The following is a 14,315-nucleotide window of genomic DNA, read 5'->3' as shown; positions in this document are numbered from 1 at the left end:
GAGAGAGAGAGAGAGAGAGAGAGAGAGAGAGAGAGAGAGAGAGAGAGAGAGAGAGAGAGAGAGAGAGAGAGAGAGAGAGAGTCTGAGAGTTAATTAATAGGGGCAAAACTGTCAGTAGATTTTAGATTGGGTAAATGGGGTTAAAAAACTCTTAGTAGAGTAAGTGGACAATTTTTAGCCTAAAATCGGGTAAGTGGTCACGGCCCCATTTATTTTTATTTCTCCCCATATATGCCACTGTTCATAAAAAAAATTAATTTCCATCTACCCGTCATCTTATAAATGTACGTGAGATTTTAGCGTCTCTTCCTTTTTAAGAGCTAGGAACTGCGGTATGTGAGGTACGTCACAGAATTTTGCGGACTTCACCCCTCCCGTTAATTTCCCATCTATCTATTGCAATGGTCACTAGAAACGAAGAATGATGCATAATATTATTAATGCATGTGTCGCAATGAGCAATGAAAGCGAGAATCAATTCTGCTTGGTTTTCGAAAAGTTAGACAGTCGATCTTTTCATCCAACGGTTTGGACTTGAGAAGAAATTTATCTTGAAACGTACACTCTTAAATTGGTTAATTATTATATATCTTGGCAATGATACTACTAAACGAGATGCCCCATGTCGTCGCGCATGTTATATCTAGTCTTGGTACGTTATTGGATCAAGAACACAACGTGTTTAGTAAATATGATGCATATATTTTGGCTTCCAGATGATGATGGGATGATTGGAAGTAGAAACAAGCTAGTTAATATATAAGAGATCATATATGTCTGGGGTTCAAAGTGCATGATACAAAAGGAGTGGTACCAGCCCAAAGGCCAGAGACTAGGATATTCATTCAAGTCCTATGACTGGTCTTATGCATGGTGATAGTATGTTTCTGAGTTCTGACAGCTATATATAGCAAGAAGCAAGGTGGAATAGGGAAATCAAGATTCTTAATAAAAAAAATAATGACCTAAAATACTACTTACCCATCGTGGGCCCTTCTAACGTTCGGGGCTTAGGCTCTTGCATGTCGATTAAGTGCATATATCTTATTTAACAAGTTATTTTGCTACGAACAATTCTTAGGTTCACCCTTATGTTGAATGAACAAATTCACCATCTCTTGCGATTAAAGCATAATAACTTTATAATTTTCTAATCGATGGGTACGAGGGTTAGACTCTTACATGTCGATGAGTCAGTCCTGCATGAGTATGAGGGTTGCGTGTTAGCGTGTTAATCAAGCAAACGATTCATTATTCAATGAGTAGTTTGCTACCTACCCACCCTCTGCCCCTCTGGACTGGGGCTCCTACATCACATCCAAGTAAAGTGTGATTACAGATAATCTCAATTATTTTGCTACTACCTATCCATATAAGTGGTGTTTGTTACATGGGATTGAACATCCTTATCTAGTCTAATCCTAGTTATCCCATGTTTGGCAGCAAGAAGGACAATTTTTAATGAGACTCCACAATCCCAACAGCAGCCTTAACACCTTCTACCACAAACCCACCAAAAACCATGGGATTGTGCAAGCCTCCTTCTACTCCACTATTCATCATTCTCACTCTCTCTCTCTCTCTCTCTCTCTCTCTCTCTCTCTCTCTCTCTCTCTCTCTCTCTCTCTCTCTCTCTCTCTCTCTCTCTCTCTCTCTCTCTCTCTCTCTCTCTCTCTCTCTCTCTCTCCCCCCCCCCCAATTTCATTTCGGATCAGCCACTGGGCAAATCGCAGTCTCCATCTGCCAGTCCAACCCCCAATTTTCTAGGTTCGAAATCATCTGCGCGGGTTGATGATTTACAGACTGTACAAGTTGTTCTTCTCCGACGGGGACGACGTCTTGGGTGTCGAGACCTCTGATTCTACTGCTCTCTTCGCCATCGCTGACAGGCTCGCTAAGCTCTATGATGGCGACAAGGTCTCCGTTGGCCTCCGGATCCCCGACGTCGATACAGCTTCCCCTAAGCAAATCAATTTGTTTCTCAAAGGGTAATCCAAATTCTTCTTTTCTTTTTCAATTTGGGCCAATTCACTAATATCTATTATCTACTATAACAATTAAGGGAGGCAGTGGTGATAGCCGTCAAGAACTTGTCAGGATTCATCTCCGTCAAGCTCGATGGCAGCTGGGTTTCTGAGAGCATCACTAAGCACAAAGCAGACCAGCATCCTGATACTGTCAGTCACTCCAACTCTTCACTCTTCTCTCTGCTACCATGCTAATTATCAACTATCTTGACTAATTGTATTTCTACTTGCATATTCAAACCAAGATGAAGACGAAGCTCAGATTCAGACCAAATATGAGATGATTGCGATCCTGGGGAAGGGTTTCGCTGGAGTCGGAGAGTCTTTCTTCACTTCCGGAGTGGAACTTCACCAAGTTTTTGAGGAACTTCATAGGAACGCTCATCTAGAGATGATTAAACTCTCGAAGAAGTTTGCAGTATTGAAGAGGAAGTATCAATGATAGTCCTGTCATCACCAAACATGAGTCAAGTACTAGAATAGCATAAGCCAGGCTAGAGGATTCCTGGACTCTTATAGAAATTAAGGCGGGCAATGACAGTCCTGTGTAACAAACGCGGCATATAATTATGAGTAATATAGTGAGTAGGGTGCCGCCCTTACCCTTCGTGGCTTCGTGTAATTGTTTATAAACATTTGTACAATTTACTTTTCGGAATCGGAAGAAGTTCCCGTCACCGTTATATTAATCCTTTTTAAGAGTAGAGACGTCATAGAGTACACGACGTACGAACGTCAAATCTTCTATTTTTAGAATTTTTTTTTTTTTTAAAAGAGGGAAAATCATTAAAGAAGAAGAAAGCATAATCATGTGTAGCAATGACAGAAGAATCGATTCTGCTTGGTTTTCAAGTCAAGATACATGGAGGAGGTTCCCTGACATTATTCATTTTATCTGGTACTCGTTACTTCTCCCAGACTCAAAACACAAATTTGAGTATAAAATTATGCTTCAAAAGCATGTTCTCCAAGGAACTGAGAAGAGCACCAAAGTCATTCGAATTTGAAAACAGACGACAATCGCAAAGTGAGTTTTCATATCTTTCTTCTTTTGAGCTTTTTGTCTTTTTCTTTATAAACAAAACCTTCTCTTAAAAACGTTTCATTCCAGTATCTCATTGCGGGTAATCTTCGTTTTCGAATAATTGAGGCACAAACAGCAGAGTGAGTATGTTATTCTAATCCGGTTTTCTGTTCCAAGTTCTAACAATTCATTCTATGAGCTTTTGGGCCTGATCAATCAATATGTGATTTTGATTCGTTTTGAAGTGCATCCTACGGTGAGAGTGAGGGTGCATCAACAAGAAAATTATATTCCTCCACAAAATGATCACAAGAGTGTACCGGTGACGAAGGTCTCTGATGAATCTCTATCTATACCAGGTTCCGATTCTGTTTTTCCAGATAAGCTTTATGTTTAGACCCAATTACCTCTTGTTTAAATGTAAATGACAGACGTACATATTTGCAGTGAAGGTGACTCAAGGCTGTTCTCTACCATTGAAACCCAGAATCATGAAGGCTTCTGTACCTAATGTACCAGCAGGACAGCCACTTTCTTCATCCAAAGGTTGGTGCTTGAAAATAAATTACCTTGAGTCACACTTACATGAATTCTGGTCAGTAATATATATTTCATAGTTTCATTTTATAATTACCATGTAAATATATCTGGCAAAAGCAAATACTTATAGTTGTCATTGACAGAGAAGAGCAGACGTCTTGACAAGGATGCAAAACCAGATGTTAGAGCTTGTTCTGCAGTACAGCCGCGTCCTCGTGCAGTCTTATCTAGTCCTGGTATGTAGTTTGATCAGTAATGTGGTCGGTTAATATGACGCGTATAGTATGATTTTTCAGTTTTAAGTTGCAAGTAATTTTGTGGTTTCAGACAATGATGGGATGATTGGACTAGTAAACAAGCTAATTGATAAGCAACCTTCTGCTTCCAAGGTGCCTAACACAAAGGAGAGGGTACCTGCTGCCCAAAGGCAACAGAGTAAGACATCCCCAAGTCCTATGAGCATGACCAAAGGCTCCAATAGAGCAGTGTCTAACAAGACTGGTCTTGTGCAAAGTAAAGTGCAAAAGACCATGATTGGAAAACAGCAGCAAGCAAGTGTTGGAATGGGGAAATCAATATTCACTACTTGAGCCTATTTATTTAACAAATCAGATTGAATCAGTTTGGATATGTCAAATGATTTGTTTCCTTCTTGAATTGAGATCTGAAAGGTGTGGTAGTATGGTCCTTTGGAGTAGAGTACTTTTAAATTTATGAATGGTTATGGAGCAACAGAAGTTTATGCTAGTTGCTTGGGTCTTGTGATGAGTTACTTGTGCTCAACCTCCAACTGTTTATTTTCAACTATATATTGAGAATCTGAATTTGCGTCCCCATCACAGTACTTGTGCTCAACCTCCAACTATTTATTTTCAAATATTGAGCCACTGAGTTTGAGTCCTTATAACACTTGTGCTCAACCTCCAAACTACTTATTTTCAAATATTAAGACTGAGTTTGCATCCTACTGATGGTGAAGATGTGGTGCACAATTTTTGCAGTCTTATATATTGATAGGCACCTCCAGTCCTGCACAATGCAACAGACTAAATTGAAGTACTGATTTGTGTTCTAAGATATGTGTTATCAGTGAATCGCTTTAGGCTAGCTAGGTTATGAATTCAATTAAGGTTCATGAATTTATATTCATATATTGAGGATCATGTATTGACTTGATTATGCAGTGTCTCACCTCTAACTACGAGGTTGGAGCACAAGTGAACCCATTTACTTATCAAAAATAGTGGATCATTTGTTTGTGCACACTTCAAATGTAAATTGTGGGGCGAGAAAGTGTCGCAGCTCTATGACAAGGAACTGTAATCCTGTAGGTGTAGTGTTGTGTGACACAACAAGGGGACGATATAGACGAGGATGATCTGAAGGTGCAAGTGTGCAACTGGAACTCCTTGCTGCCTAATATTTTTGGAAGATCTAGGGCCATGTTATTGGCAGGTCAATTGGACGCCAAACTGACGCGGGCGGAAGTAACCCTTGGTTTACAAGCAATAAACCTAAAACAAAGATTCTGGAGTCCACCAGAGATAAAAGAGAAAACTCTCAATTTTGATTGATAATATGATAAAAGATAGTTCTGCAGCCGTTTAAGGTTGCTTATATATGAGAAAAAGAAACCCTAAGGGGACTAACAATGAAACCCTAAAGCCCACGGATTAAAACAAAACAAATCCAAAATAAACTAGAAAACCTAAAATAAAAAGAATGTAAAACTAACCTAAAAATATTAAATCACGAATCGGATAATTAAGACGATACATTTTGGCCTAAATCTGATAGGGCTCACTAAAATGAGTCTTGAAGATCTCGTCGTTCCCATTCTGGAAAGGTATCATGCGTTTCAAACGGACATTCTGGCCAAAAGTTAGTCAAATCTGATTCAAAATCAAAACCTGACTTTTCGCACGAGAAACCCGAAAAGTCCAAAACCAAATCTTCTTGAATATTCCAGCGGCTAGTAACCTGATTACGCCTGAGTTACCTATTTTCCAATCACTCTTCTTGATTCTACACCGCTTCTTTACTTTTATGGTTTTTCGGCTAAACTGGGTCCATTCTCGTCCTACATCACAAACTCCAGGCCTCAAGATAATGCCCCTTAGAGGGGCGTCACCTAAGTGCCTAACCAAGCACAAAGGAGACAACCTTCCTCGAATACTACTTGGACGACAGCGTGAAGTACTGTTTTTACCTAAGGAAGATCAACAACATCCATCTGCATGCAACTGCATACATATGGGAATAAACATGCATAGTCTCAGTCGTCCTAAGATATTAAACAAAAAATGTTGACAAATGGAATGCAAGAAGCATGAATTTTCATGAGTTTGTTAAGGCATTTAGTCAGGATTAATTTATTATCTGAATGGTTCTTAACAAATCCTTCTACTTTCAAAAATAGAGTAGAATCATTTCTAATGTAATGTTTTCATAAATATTTACAAAGTTTAGAACTGTATAGTAAATGTATAGACCTACAATGTACCCAAATACAAATTTGGAATCTCATGCGATCCAATAACATGTTAAGGAACATTTCAGTACTATATGTATGGCAGATGTAATCATAAAAAACTCTTAGTCCACTTATCCTTACATATGCCAGTGAGGATTGAACTCATGACTTTTAAAGCTAAGAACAACGAAGATGTCAGGTCTAGTACGCGCCTCATGCACTTACCAAAATTGGAAATTGGGTTTCTCGTCTCTCTCTGGTGTCTGAAACTCAATCTCGATTCTCGAGCCTAGTCCTATCCTTTGGGTGTCCTGGGTCTCCATTTGGAGGGCTAACTGGCCTAGGTTTACTAAACAGATTTCTATCACTTTAGCACTATTTAGTTCCTGCTACCTGAATCTCCTTTACTCTGGGTGTCGAGTGAAAATCTTGATTGGCGGCGCTTCTAATCATGATGTTCCGAAAGCTACATTTTGACCTCCAGTGCTCCTTTTCGAGGCAAGATTTATCCCGAGTTACAATTTCAACCGTCGGATTGCCATCAACGCTCCAAGGAAGTTTCAGCTTTTCGATTCACCGCTCATCTCTTGGTGCCTGCTCGGCGAATATCAAGATAAGTCCTAATCCAAAATCTGCCTTTTCCGATTCTACTTCTTATAAGTATGTTTTGTTGGAATTTGAATTAATTACTCGCATGATCGTTGGGTTAGTTTTAGAGTCTACTCATTATCAATTTACACTTCCCGTAGAATTTAAGCGTGTTCCTCAGAATCAATTTGATTCTAGAAATTTGTTCACAATCTTAATAGCTCCTAGACTAGTTTCGTTTTCGAATAGTATAGTTGAGGTATAGTCGTCACTGCTTCCGCATCGTAAGATTTATATATCCTACTCTTATATCTTGTTTATCATGTGAAATTATTAGATTGCTCTAATTATCAAACTCTGTGGATGATTCATAATTATATTGTGTTATATTCGGTTATGGAGTTTAGTTGAGAATTTTGGGAAGCAAATAGGCTCCAGGAGTTTAGGGTGGTTGTTTTTTTTTTTTTGGATCAAATAAGAACTTCATTAATAATGAACTGCTTACAACGAGTTTTTGGCGACATTTCTTACTCAGAAATGGCCACAAGACTTCCCACTGGAAACCTATATACTGATTCTAAACTTGCACTACAACTGTATGACAAAGACAACAAGCGCAGGAGCAGTAAATCCTTGACATATCACCTCTCGTCCAGCCAGTAAGAACTCTAAAACTAGACAACTCACTTGTGTCGACACTAACTCACCAACCAGAGTCCTCCTGACCAGTTTTTGATCGACCAAGCCAACACTCGTTGTGACCTACACTTGACCAAAAGGATTGCCGGACATTCAAACCTGGGACTAAAACACCAACACCATCACCTCCCTATTGTCAACACCATCCATCCACCACTGCTCCAAAACGCCAACTCCTCCGACCCAATCCCAGACAGGAAGGACCCACTAGAAGGCCAAGGATGATTGTCTATGCCAGACTTTTCGCCACCGCTGCTGACCCAACTCCAGAACAGGAACGACCCCCAAGACTGCGAAAAGAAGATTGTCTCTGTCAATTGTTTCCCCTATATTGTACAAATTTCAGACAATATCTGTCAGATTCGTCTTGAGGAAATTTCTCCTCACTTGGATTCCCTTTGAGGGGATTACTCCTCGATCACCAAGATTTCCCTCGAGGGGACTACTCCTCACCCAAATTCTTCTCGAGGGGATTTTTCCTCACCTAAATCTACCTTGAGGGGATTACTCCTCACCCATATTCTCCTTAAGAGGATTTCTCCTCACACAGATTCTCCTTTAGGGAATTATTTCTCACCTATATTCGCCGGGGATTTCTCCTCACCCAAGTTCCTTTTGAGGAGATTTTGCCTCACCCAAATCTACTTTCAGAGGTTTCACCTCGAGGCATTTTTAATTTTCCAAACTATAGAAACCATTCTTAAAATTTTATAGAAAATTACATAGTAGCACATGACAAAAGATATAAACACAGAAAACCCACTTTCAATTTGTTTTATACAAATAAGGACATAAGCCCAGGCCCAAAATCAAATGAAGCAGGCCTGACTTCAAATTTTGATAGAAAATAACTAAAATGCTCGAGTTTCATAACAATTTACGGACATTACCACTGACCCAATTTCCACCATCCAAAAACAGAAAACCCAAAACCCCATCCATGTCCGTTGCGTTTTTTCTCTACTGCCACCTTGTCAAGCACCAATCAGAGACTCAGAAACTTGTGAATGGCGGAGGAAGCAGCTCTTAGTGGTTCGCCAACGATTCCAGAGTGGCGCCTTCGAGCTTCCTCTATATTAGCACCGTCGAGCAAAGCCACAACTCCACGAGTAACGACGCCATGGGCGGAGCAACGCCGGAAGTGAATAGGTCGCCGTACCGGAAACTCAACAGATTGGATCGCTGGACTTGGGATGCTCGAGTCGGATCTCGCAGCGGTCCTTGCAGGAGACGACCCGGAGGCGACCCGTCTAGATCTTGTCGGACTGGAGCCACTCGCCGAACTTGTACCCGCGGGACATCGACCGCAGCGGGATTTTGTACACGGCGACCTCGCACACCACCAGCAGCGTGTGCTCGAACGACTCCTCCTCGTCCTTGAACGGCATCGTTTTGGACCTTATTAGATTCTGGTCATCAAATGTGGTGGCTGTGGTGATAACTAGGAAAGAAAGAATGTAGTTTTGGAAATTGAATTGTGGTCGGAGGTGAGAGAATTGAAATTTAGAGGTGGGTTTCACTTGGATTTGAAGTAATGGGAAGAAGGTGAGGGGAAGGTCTCAGCTTTGCGGTGTGTGAAGGAAACGTGGGTTGCTTCAAATGTCAAAACATTCTCTGTGCTATTATTATAGGTGGTGGTGGTGGCGACTGGGGAGGCTGAGATTGAAGGTGACGGGGCTAGGGATGAGGAGCAGGCATTATGGGATTTATGTCAAGTGTGATGTGCTGGATGGGTTGAAGAAAGGGTTCGTGGGTCAAGTTCCATTGCTGGGTTCTCCTGATTGTAAAGTTGATATATGATAGAGTAGATTTTTGGTTATTGCAGTTGAGTTGCTTGTTAATTTTTGTTTGATTAAATTCTCGTTTGTTTAATTAATAAGTACCTGAGAATGAAGAAGAACAAAGATAATGAAAGGTTTATAGTTCTTCTCCTTCTTCTTCATTTTGAGTTCATACTACTGCTATGTAGGAGATGATTAAGTTTCACTGAACATGGCTTTCTTAATTTTTTTAAGTGGTGATCCCAATTTGATCAGAATTTGTGAAGGGATGATGGAGATGAAGAGGTGGCAAATGACACGTGGCTATAGAAGTGATGTTCGTGACAACGGAGGTGGCATGTATTGGGTGGTTTGGACACGGCATTTGTAGCTTTCCACATATAGTAGCCTCGTAATTAATTCTTGATTAGTATAACAACTGCTGCGTTCTTTTACTGAGCATTTTGATACTGTACTGGGGGAGAGATGGCAGAGGTATCATTATTACTATCTACCTGAGTGTTATTTACTTATTTTCCTTGTCCAGATGTACTAATGAGGTGCAGTAGTAGGATTAGGCAATGAGGAGTGCAGTAGCAGAACTAGACGAGTATGAGTGTAGCGAGTGCAGTAGCAGAACACGAGTAGCATAACTGGACGAGTATGAGTGCAGCGAGTGCAGTAGCAAGATAGGATGAGTGCAGTAGCAGGATTAGGCGATGACAATTGCAGTAGCAGAACACGAGTACAAATGCAGTAGTAGAACTGGATGAGTATGAGTGCAGCAAGTGTAGTAGAAGGATTGGACGAGTGCAGTAGCAGGATTAAGCGATGACAAGTGTGGTACAACAGAACACGAGTACAAGTGCGGTAGCAGAACTGGACGAGGATGAGTGCAGTAGTAGGATTGGACGAGTGCAGTAGCAGGATTAGGCGATGACGAGTGTAGTACAGCAGAACACGAGTACAAGTGCAGTAGCAGAACACGAGTACAAGTACAGTAGCAAGATTAGGCGATAATGAGTGCAGTATAGCAGAACACGAGTACAAGTGCAGTAGCAGAACACGAGTATAAGTACAATAGCAGAACTGGACGAGTATGAGTGTAGCGAGTGCAGTAGCAGAACATGAGTAGCAAAACTAGACGAATATTAGTGCAGTGAGTGCAGCAGCAGGATTGGACGAGTCTAGTAGCAAGATTAGGCGACGAGATGAGAGTAGTAGGAGAGTGAGGTTTTGTGAAGTAACATAAAGAGATTATTCTCAAGAAAAAAAAAAAAGTAACATTAACGAATTATTCTCAGGAAAAAAAAAGTAACATAAAATGATTATTCTAAAAAAAAGTAACATAAGTGGATTATTCTAAAAAAAAAAAGGTGACACAAAGGGATTAGAAGTCAAAATAAGTATTTAAGGGTAAAAAAGTAAATTAAATCATGACATGGGGCAAGTGGAGAGCATATTGTCCTTATTTGTAAAATTTAATCATTATAAATATATTAGAAGTCAAAAGAAGCAGTTAAGGATAAAAAAATAAATTAACTCATGACATGTGGCAAGTGGAAAGCACATTGTCCTTATTTGTAAGATTTAGTCCTTATATGTTTAATTCAATCTTTAAAGGATGTATTTGTTAAGTCATCTTTTGTCAATAACTTATATGTAATTTGTTAATAATTTTAAACCCCCACATAACCTCCATATTCCATAATATATATTTCTTTTTGAAAAACTAAGTAACTTTTTTTTTTCTCATCAGATTTTACAGATATTTCTTAATTTGATCGGAATATATCATAAATATCTTATATATCGAGGATATTTGACTATATTGGAGAAATTTCGCAGAAACAGTGAAAGATAATATATTTTTCCTTTATGATGTATCGGTCACTTCAAAAGAGATATATCGAGAGAAATATCAGATATTTCAATCCTTGCATAATGATAACAGCGTGTCATACTTGAAATAACTATGAAAAAGCGACAAGTATTACCAGATAGCTAAATATTAGTTATCATACATAATTTGTGAATTAGAAGTGAGATTCATGTGGTTAACTAATTAATATGAGTCAAACAATATAAAATTATAACTAGTAAAAAAAATGTTTTATTGAACTAGAAACCAAATTACAGTAAATTCAAACAAACTGAACGAAAAAGTACACCAGATCATTGGATAGAGAATGAGATACAATTAGAAACATGGAAACCACGACTGGCACAAGAGTAGTGATGACCATCCGAGATGTGCCACTTTCGATTCCTGCAAAAATTGAAAATCCGATCATCACTTCTAATCAAACGTATGCAAAGAAAATTACTCAGTTGGAACTCGTGTCATCTATATGGATATATACAACCATTATATCAAGCTAAAATAATGATGATGAAATGATGCAAATTAATGAGCCAACTAAATGATTTTCATTTTTTCTTCAACTAAAAAAGGTATTTGCCATTTTATATAGGGATGCTTTTTTTAATGGGTGTTGCGGTACCGATCAATGAACAAAATAATATCTAATCATGAGGTCAATTACCCTTTTTTTTTTTATTGTGAATGAAATTAAGCCTCAATACATTCACTACATATATAATAATATAATATATATGCAGGTAAATTTACCTCCAGAATTACTTGTGGTAGTGGCTGGCGGTGGTGATGGCGGAGGCAGTGGTGTAGTGGCTGGCGGTGGTGATGGCGGAGGCAGTGGTGTCGGATCAGTTGCGGGGTCGTAGAAGAGGTCAGGATCATACCTTAAGCTACAGCTGGCACCAAGATAACTCCAAGATTTATAACAACATGGTGGGAGCTGCTTCAAACCCTTACTTATGCAAACACTGCAGTCTGTTTCCGATAAGTCTGGACTGCACTGCGCAAGTCCGTATATCGTTATACCAGAACTAACCGGAGCGTTTGAGTGCCCAACAGCAAATTTAAGAACACTACCCGCCGCGGCTTTACTTCTTAATGTTTCAAATAATGTGGTGAGCCTTTGATTAAAATCAAACCTTGAGGATGATGAGACATTGTCACCATGGCTGTAGCCAGATATAGATGGTGCTTCTACTCTGATGCCACTAATGGAGATGTTGGAGTAACGTAGCGTGCAATTTATGGAGCCTACACCTCCATTCTTCGCATCAGGGCAAGCGTTTTTGACAATCAGGGCGGTGGAGGCGGCAAGACAAGCAGCGCATGCAGAGGGCTTGAGATCTCCTCTACAGAATCCGATTGCGTAAACTTTGTCAGGGATTTCTCCGTACGAGGAGCTGTAAAACCCGGTGGACGTGGTGGCGTTGATTGAAGAGAGGAGGGAGGAGAAGAGATTATTGAGGTTTTTGCTGAAGGTGCCGTTGAAGGTGCTTTTAGAACAGATGTTGCTTTTAAATGAATACTCACTGGCTTGATGAGTAGGCCTGATATTGGTGATCATGATGATCATGGGAATGAGTGAAAGGAATAATCGAAATCTTAAGGAGATCATTCTGTCTTTGGTACTTTACCAGCAGATCCTCATCTTCATATATAACTACAAGTCAACTTTCAAATACGTATTTTATTTTTAGTCAAATAATTGATCGAGACAAAGATTATATGCGTTGGACCTAGTTCACGACTTCATGTTGCCGCTACTGTACCGTTGATTAAGGCCATTGTTGTTTTGGTCCACTATGATGTATAGATGGCGGATAGTACTTGGCTGACCAGGTGTGGTTAGCACCTCTTGACCAGGTTTTGGGATGTCCTTCTAAGAAGTTTACACGTGTCCCTTCTTCCTTTTCTACTTTTATCTTTTTTATCTTTCTTCAGTCATCAAGCTTGCAAAATAAAATCCTAAAGCACAGATCTAGCCTTCAACATGCCACATTTTCACCTAACGACTTCCTGTCTAAACGGTTACTTTTCAGGGCGGAATCACTGCTGTTCTAGGCTCTAGAAAAATAATCTTTAGCTTGATAAATGGTAAGGTAAACAGATAATTTTGCAGGAACTAAAAACAAACAAATTTTGTAACAGTGTACGGCGCTCACACAGAATTTATTTATGCAAACATGAATACAGATTAAAAACCCAGAGCCTCACTCTTGGGTAAACAGCTTAGCTGTTTAGTTACTCATAGCTGAGTTCATGAGAACTTAATTACTTGAAATATAAGCATACTCCAAACTGGAACTTATAGAAAGAAAAGAGCACACTGTTATTTCTATGACCTTGGTTTTCTTACTCTTTGAGAGAATATCATTCTCCTCAATTTTCTAATCCCTTACAAACTGAACCTAAAGCTCCTTTTATAGGGAGCGAAACTCAAACTGGAATTCAAAACATAAAAATGTATAGGACAGCTCCATTATTTTCTGCTCTTGTGAGTGCTCCTGATAATTGAGGTCAGACAACGAAAAGCAGATTCCTTTAGGTGAAATGTTTTTCACCTTTTTTTTTTTGGAAAGCAAAAGCATCTTTAGGGAAAAAGCCAAAGTTGCTTTCGGTGCTTTTTACACTTGCTGCTTCACATGTTTTCATCTGTTTCAGAGTGGTTGCCAGGGACAAAAGAGCTGTTTTCCATCCTAGTTTTAGTTCCATTTTCTTCCACGTCAGTATCTTCATACATCTTGTAGTGGTTGTCATTTTTAATCTTCTTGATCCATTGAAAACAAGCTAACGTGGAGTCTATCTCTTTTCTTTTAAGAGACAGAAAGAGGTCACTGCTAATAACATTAAGATGATCAATGCAGTAACAATAATATTTTCTCCTGCTGCCAGGAAAGTATTTTCTGTATCTTCTTCGATGATATTTTTGATATATTCTAGTGACATGACCTTCATCCAGGGAATGCTGGAATTTGGTTGGCCATTGTATCCAACACATGCAGGGTGAAGATACTTCCCTTGGATGATTCTCACATAATAATATGGAGAAATATAATCAACTTCCCCATTGGTCTTCTAAATCCACTATGGAGGAGTAGCTCTAAATTTCAATCTGAGGATACAGTCATTTTTTCTGACGTTCTTGAGTGTATTGACTATGAGGGGTGGCAAACCGTTGAAATCATCATTTGTTTTAGTCTAGAGATTGTGGACAAAACCATTTTCAACAAGCCAAAGCTTGTATTCTTGAGGATGTTCACTCTGAACATTGACTACATATCTTCCAACATAAGGTCCAGGGATAGTGAAGAGAGTTGGAGGCAGA

The 14,315-nt window shown here is 39.4% G+C and overlaps 2 protein-coding genes across 5 annotated transcripts; one reads left to right on the top strand and one right to left on the bottom strand.

The window, feature by feature from the left end:
* Positions 1-2,897: 2,897 nt before the first annotated feature.
* Positions 2,898-4,443, top strand: LOC112173962. 3 transcript variants are annotated; one of them, XM_024311651.2, is made up of 6 exons: positions 2,903-3,054; positions 3,139-3,195; positions 3,297-3,410; positions 3,499-3,597; positions 3,735-3,827; positions 3,919-4,443. In XM_024311651.2, coding segments are annotated over exons 2-6 (570 nt in total). In that variant the 5' UTR covers positions 2,903-3,054; positions 3,139-3,194; the 3' UTR covers positions 4,182-4,443. The 3 variants fall into 3 exon arrangements, with proteins under 3 accessions (XP_024167417.1, XP_024167419.1, XP_024167418.1); XM_024311650.2 differs by having other exon boundaries at positions 2,904-3,054; positions 3,139-3,191; positions 3,919-4,442; XM_024311649.2 differs by lacking the exon at positions 3,139-3,195 and having other exon boundaries at positions 2,898-3,054.
* A 6,791-nt stretch (positions 4,444-11,234) lies between these two features.
* On the bottom strand, positions 11,235-12,598 carry LOC112174688 (cysteine-rich receptor-like protein kinase 26). 2 transcript variants are annotated; one of them, XM_024312485.2, is made up of 3 exons: positions 11,835-12,598; positions 11,744-11,798; positions 11,235-11,380 (listed from the first exon to the last, which is right to left on the bottom strand). In XM_024312485.2, the coding sequence occupies exons 1-3, from the start codon at positions 12,561-12,563 to the stop codon at positions 11,256-11,258; spliced, it is 909 nt and encodes a 302-aa protein (XP_024168253.1). In that variant the 5' UTR covers positions 12,564-12,598; the 3' UTR covers positions 11,235-11,255. The 2 variants fall into 2 exon arrangements, with proteins under 2 accessions (XP_024168253.1, XP_024168251.1); XM_024312483.2 differs by having other exon boundaries at positions 11,744-12,598.
* Positions 12,599-14,315: the final 1,717 nt, after the last annotated feature.

Source organism: Rosa chinensis, chromosome 6 (genome assembly GCF_002994745.2).
Source record: "Rosa chinensis cultivar Old Blush chromosome 6, RchiOBHm-V2, whole genome shotgun sequence".
Lineage (NCBI taxonomy): Eukaryota > Viridiplantae > Streptophyta > Magnoliopsida > Rosales > Rosaceae > Rosa > Rosa chinensis.
This window is presented reverse-complemented; position numbering and strand designations above follow the sequence as displayed.